At 30.4% G+C, this 6,318-nt stretch overlaps 1 protein-coding gene across 1 annotated transcript; it reads left to right on the top strand.

The window, feature by feature from the left end:
• The first annotated feature begins 5,004 nt into the window (after nucleotides 1-5,004).
• Nucleotides 5,005-5,947, top strand: LOC131032930 (flavone 3'-O-methyltransferase 1-like). Its single transcript, XM_059218858.1, has 3 exons — nucleotides 5,005-5,372; nucleotides 5,447-5,525; nucleotides 5,645-5,947. Exons 1-3 carry the CDS (start codon nucleotides 5,005-5,007, stop codon nucleotides 5,945-5,947), a joined length of 750 nt encoding a protein of 249 aa, XP_059074841.1.
• The last annotated feature ends 371 nt before the right edge of the window (nucleotides 5,948-6,318 follow it).

Genomic DNA, 6,318 nt, shown 5'->3' with positions numbered 1-6,318 from the left:
GATCATCAGGAAGCCCTTTATGAAAATAGTTGATTTATGAATTTTGAGTGAGTGCCATAGGGTCAAAAATTAATGTACCAAGCCCCGAGATTAGTATTTCTATTAATTTTCCAAGTAAATAAAATCATTTTGAGGTGAGAGTTTATCCAGTTGAAGTGAGCTCAAAATCCACATCAACAATAACCATATCACAAAAGAAATAATTTAAACTAGATTGAATTATTATTAATAATATTATTAATGATATAATATATATTTATATAATTTATTATTATTAATATTATTATTATATGTATTTTAATAATTTAATAATATTATTATTATTATATAATTTAATATTATTAATAATATGTATTTTTATATTGTAATTATTAATATTATTATTATATATATTTTTTAATTATAATATTATATAAAATAATATTTTAATATTAAATATATAAAGATAGTATTGTTTTATTTAATGTGTTACATGTTGTATTGTGACTACTATTAGTACATATATATTTAATAATATATGTAAAATGCTCTAGTCAATTTCTCACATAAAAATATAATAGACACCTTAGAAATAATATCTCTCTCTATATATCACCAAAATATCCTTAAAACCAAAACAATACATAAAGAACTAATTCACTGAGAAAACAAAATTAAAAACTGAAACAAAAATAAAAAAAGAAAATGAGATGCAAATTTTTCTCTCTTGGTTATTGGAGCCATATAGTATGTCAATGTTATTAGCTATGGAGAATATTGAATCAATGGGGATTGGATGTACTCTCTATGTTCTAACATAGCTCAAGACTTATGAACATAGCATTAAATTATAAACTTGACTTTCAAAAAAATTATTATCAACTAGCAATGGCACCATGGTGTGCATTGGGTATGCCAACGAGGTGTGGAAGATCAATTTAGAAATTTTTTGGACTATTTTTTGCATATATTTACATGCAATAGATGAGGTCAATTGGTAAGAAATTTATGTTTGTGTAACAAAGATCTCAATAGAGAAGTGACGAGTTCAAAAAAAAAACTATGCACTCACTTAGAGGGATCCACATAGGAGTGAAAAAAACCTATAAATATAGAAGATAATCAACCTCCATTACAAACATGCTCGTGGTTTGTTTGCAAGAGAGAGAGAGAGAGAGAGAGAGAGAGAGAGAGAGAGAGAGAGAGAGAGAGAGAGAGAGAGAGAGAGAGAGAGAGAGAGAGAGATATGGTCAAAGAGAGATGGAGAGATAACCAGATAAAGATAGAGGGAGAAATGGAAGGTTAAATATGGAGAGATAGTGACAAAGAACTAGTGATATAAAGAAGATATAGAGGTCTACAAAGAAGGAGATGGATAGAGAGGGAGACGTATGTCTAGAGATAGAGGGTGAGAGAGGAAGATAGAGGTATAGATGAGGATAGAGGGAGAGAAATACATAAAGAGAGAGAGAGAGAGAGAGAGAGAGAGAGAGAGAGAGAGAGAGAGAGAGAGAGAGAGAGAGAGAGAGAGAGAGAGAGAGAGAGAGAGAGAGAGAGATAGAGAAGGTGAGATAGAGTGATAAAGATATATATATATATATATATATATATATATATATATATATATATATATATATATATATATATATATATATATATATATATATATATATATATATATATATATATATATATATATATATATATATATATATATATAGAGAGAGAGAGAGAGAGAGAGAGAGAGAGGTATAGAGAGGGGGACAGGGAGAGAGATAGAGAAATAAACAAATAGATAGTAGATATAGAGAAATAGAGAGGGAGAGAGGGAGAGATGGATAGAGGGAGAGAGAAAGATAAAGAGGGAGAGATAAAGAGGAGGATAGATGGAGATATATGGGAATAGAAAGAGAGATAAAGATATATGGGAAGAGAAGGGGAGAGAGATGCAGAGACTAAGAAATAAATAGTGGGATAGGGATGGAGTGAGGGAGGGAGAGACAAGGAGAGATAGAGAGATGTGATTAGTGAGAGAGGGGAGAGAAAGGGAGAGAAGGTAGAGGGAGAAGAGGAGGGAGGAAGAGAGACAGAGATTGAGCGGGTGGGGGGGGGAGGCAAAGAGAGAAATTGGTAAAGAGGAAAAAATAGAAGAAGATGAAGAGAGATAGATAGATAGCTTAATATATATAGAGAGAGAGAGGAATATGGAGATATATAGAGAGATATGTGGAGATAATGAGATATATATAGAGAGTGTGGAGATAATGAGATATATATAGAGAGAGGAAGAGATATATAGAGAGAGGTAGAGATAATAAGATACATATAAGTAGATAAAGAGGGAGGGACAAAAATAGAGAGACAAAAATAAAGTAGAGAGATATAGAAAAAGGAGAGAGAGATAGGGATAGAAAGATTTATAGATACAAATAGAAAGGAGGGAAGATAAAGAGATAGAAATAGAACCTTGCATGTAATGGGTCTGTTAAAGAGGTGTGGTGGGTTCATTAGAAAAACAAATCTCTATACTTTTCATACATTTGTGTAGTACATGGGGTCAATTGGTGAAACTTTTAGTAAATGATGTTGTTTGTGCAAAAAGGGTCTAAATGAAGAATTGATAGCTTAAAGTCAACTATCATCCACTAATAGAGATCCAAACACAATAGAATAACTAATTTTAAAATATTTCAGTGATAAATGTTATAAAATATAATATTACTTATAAAAAGTTAAATTGAAAATATTAAGATTATATTTTTTCATTTTTTAAACATTACTATTTATATCATAATTTATTTATTTATGTTAACAACCTTATATTTATTATATTAATTGACTTTAAATTTATAAATCAATTATATGTTTCTTTCTTTAGTCATTGTGCGAGTTTACAATTAAAGGTTGGTTAATCTTATTTAAAAATTATTTAATAAAAATATTTAAAATAATAATAAAATTTACAGTAATATTCAATTAGGGTCACAACCATAATATATAATTGATTAAACAAATTATAAATATATTACAAATTTTTTATTTTTCAAACAACAATTAATAACTATGAATTATATTTTATTTATATATTGCAATCCTAAAATTAAATAATATACTAAAATAATATTTATAAATTTTATTTTATTTTAATTTGAGCTTGAAAAAATTAAATTATTGTTAAATTGTCTTCGGATGTGTAGTGTGGAACACATAACCTTGTGCCTTTGTTGAGCCATTGAGCTTATAGATTTGATTAAATATACTTAAATTAAATATAACTCTAATTTTTATCTAATTAAAAATTATATAATTGTAATGAGAATTTAATGTACATAATTATAATTTAAAAAGTATAATATAAAAATACACTTTACTCTTAATTATAACTCAAACCTTAATAAAATAATGTAATTATATTTAAACTTATCATTAAATTATTATTTGATTTTAATTAAAATTAAATTAAATTAATATTTATTGTAATAAAACAATTCTAATTTTAGGATATCTCGAACCTCGAATTGATGGACACAATCTTCAAAGTTGAAAATAGCAAGTGGTATCGTGCTTCCGAGTCAGAGAGAAAGGAAAAGATATTGATTAAGAAAGAAACTAGTCAATTAATAACTTGAAATTATACACTTCTGCTTGGGCTCAACTGCACCCGTTGAAAAAATATTGATTGTTTACTTTAATAGAGCTTAAAAGAATCGAAATGGGCCAAATTCATGGTAGGGAAACTGTCTACATTCTTAACAAATCAATAGAAATATATCAAAAATTCAAGCCGAGCGTGTTTGACAAGATTAATTGTGGTTGTAGAACTCATAGTAAAACTATTGAATCTTCCAGAAGCATTGTAGTGATTTGCGGATGCTCACTGACTTCAAGATATAAAGCGATGTTCTTAAGGTCCTATTCTTGTTTCACATTTTATTGACATTTTTTCAACAACTCTCCCTAAACAAATAAATGGATAAGATTTTTCATTATAATATTGTTATCAAAATTTAATTATATAATTTTTGAGTCAAATTTATTGATTCATGTATTATGAATTGTGGTTCACAAGAATCCATATCTCATGAAACACAGTAGACTTATTATTATAGGAATTAGACTAAAAGAAACTTTAACATCATTTTTGTTTTGGGTACTCAAAGTTTGTGATTAGAATTATGGATTCGGATGACAACACCTGAGTGAGAACCTGCAGTATTGTAAATTCTGTTACAAGAACCAAGAAATCATAGAATTGAAGCAAGCCAAAAAGTATAGAATTGAAGCAAGCCAAAAAATAATCTATTTCATTCGAAAACCCAACATATCGAAGTTCATGAGATTCCGAGAGTCACAAAAAACCTCTTGAGAATCGAAATCCAACAGTCACATTTGTTCATTACATAATAAAATCTAAAAACTACGAAATTTTCAAAAAAACTATATGAAATTTTATCCTAACTTCAACTAGAGATAACTTTATGCTCTCTCACTGCTTTCAAGGGCTAAAAATGCCCTTAAGACCTTCAAAAATGCAAATTACTGAGTGGTAGACAAACTAAAGTAAAAAATATATATAATTCAAATTTTCTTCTGGTCAGTTTGTCTATATAAAAGACTTCAGCAACAATCAAGCGACTCAAATTTGCTTAAGTAAATACAATGGAAATGGTTGCAGCTCAGATGGAGCATGCCCTAGAGGTTATTTTCTCGTTTGTTTCTACCCTTGTTCTTAAATCCACCATACTCCTCAATATTCCTGATATTATTGCAAGTGCGGGCGCCAATGCATCCCTTTCTCTTGATGAGATTGCCACAAAACTCCCTACTGAATCTCCCAATCTGCATCACCTTTCTCGCATTCTCACATATCTCTCTATGAAGGGCATTTTTGTCCAAACTCAGACAAGCAACAACCCATCTGATATTCAATAAGGGCTCACTGATTTTGCAAGGAGGTTTTATGTTAGGAAGAATAATCCAGTAAGCCTTGTGCCACTCCTCCCCATGCAAGCACACCCAGTGTTAATGGCGCCGTGGCACCATCTTCATGAATGTGTGCTTCAAGACTGCAATGCATTCGAGAAGGCTCATGGAAAGGACTTGTGGGCATACGAGAAGGATGACCCGGCTGTAAACGATGTTTTCAACAATTCCATGTCCACGCTTACAGTTCTTGCTATGGGGCAAATCCTGAGCTGCTATGATGGTTTTAAGGAGGTGAAAAGTTTGGTTGATGTGGGCGGAGGAAAAGGAACGACCTTAGCACACATTGTGAAGGCTTATCCCCACATTCATGGAATTAATTTTGATCTTCCTCATGTTGTTCAGACTGCTCCATCAATTCCACGTACATCTACTCTATTTCTTCCATACTTTCCAAAAACTGTGGATCAGTGATTTTTTTCAGAAGCTTTCTAATCAACGAATTGCATTTTTGCCAAAACCTTACCTCATAATCTTGTGAAAGCAATATTTATGCGGGGATCGAGAACGTGGGTGGCAGCATGTTTGATAGCATACCCATTGCAGATGCCGTATTTTTAAAGGTAAATATAAATACAAAACTCCATTCTCTACAATCTCACGTAGTTGTAATTTCCTTAGGACATTTGCGTATACTGTTTTGGCTTTTAGGTTATAAATGGATTTTTTTTGGGTGATGCAGAATGTATTAATAGACTGGGATAAGGAGAGTTGCCTACAGATACTTGGAAATTGCCACAAGGCTTTGCCTGAGAATGGAAGACTCATAGTGGCAGAAAACGTGACAGTAGAATCGTCGAGGCCAAATAAATCTATTGAAATGGTTGCGGATCTGCTTATGATCGCCCTTGCAAATGGAGGAAAAGAGAGGAACGAGCAAGAATGGAAAAGGCTGCTTCAAATGTCAGGATTCAGCGTAATAAAGATGATGGGACTGCCTGGACTATTTTCAAAAATGAAGATTATGGAAGCCATTAAGGTTTAAACAAAATCTAGGAGTCAATGATTAATCATGAGAAAGGCACGCTTAGTATATTTAGTTACCTTAACTTTTGTTAATCCGATCATTAGGAATGGATGGAAAGATTTAGATCTTCCTCTAAAAATTTCCTTTAATATATCCTTTTTTAATGAAGAATGAATAATTGTTTTGTTTTATTGTACTAATAATTCTATCTTAGTATATAATAATCCTACTGTCATTTTTATTTGGTAGGCTACAAATATCAATGAACAGATTTTCCAAAAGCATTCAAACATACTATTTTTACATTTATTTAGATTATAAAGAAAAGATTCAGCTAAAAGTATTTTTAATGTGATTTTAAAATTATTTTATTTATTATTTTATTAATT

Source organism: Cryptomeria japonica, chromosome 4 (genome assembly GCF_030272615.1).
Source record: "Cryptomeria japonica chromosome 4, Sugi_1.0, whole genome shotgun sequence".
In the NCBI taxonomy this organism is placed as follows: domain Eukaryota; kingdom Viridiplantae; phylum Streptophyta; class Pinopsida; order Cupressales; family Cupressaceae; genus Cryptomeria; species Cryptomeria japonica.
This window is presented reverse-complemented; position numbering and strand designations above follow the sequence as displayed.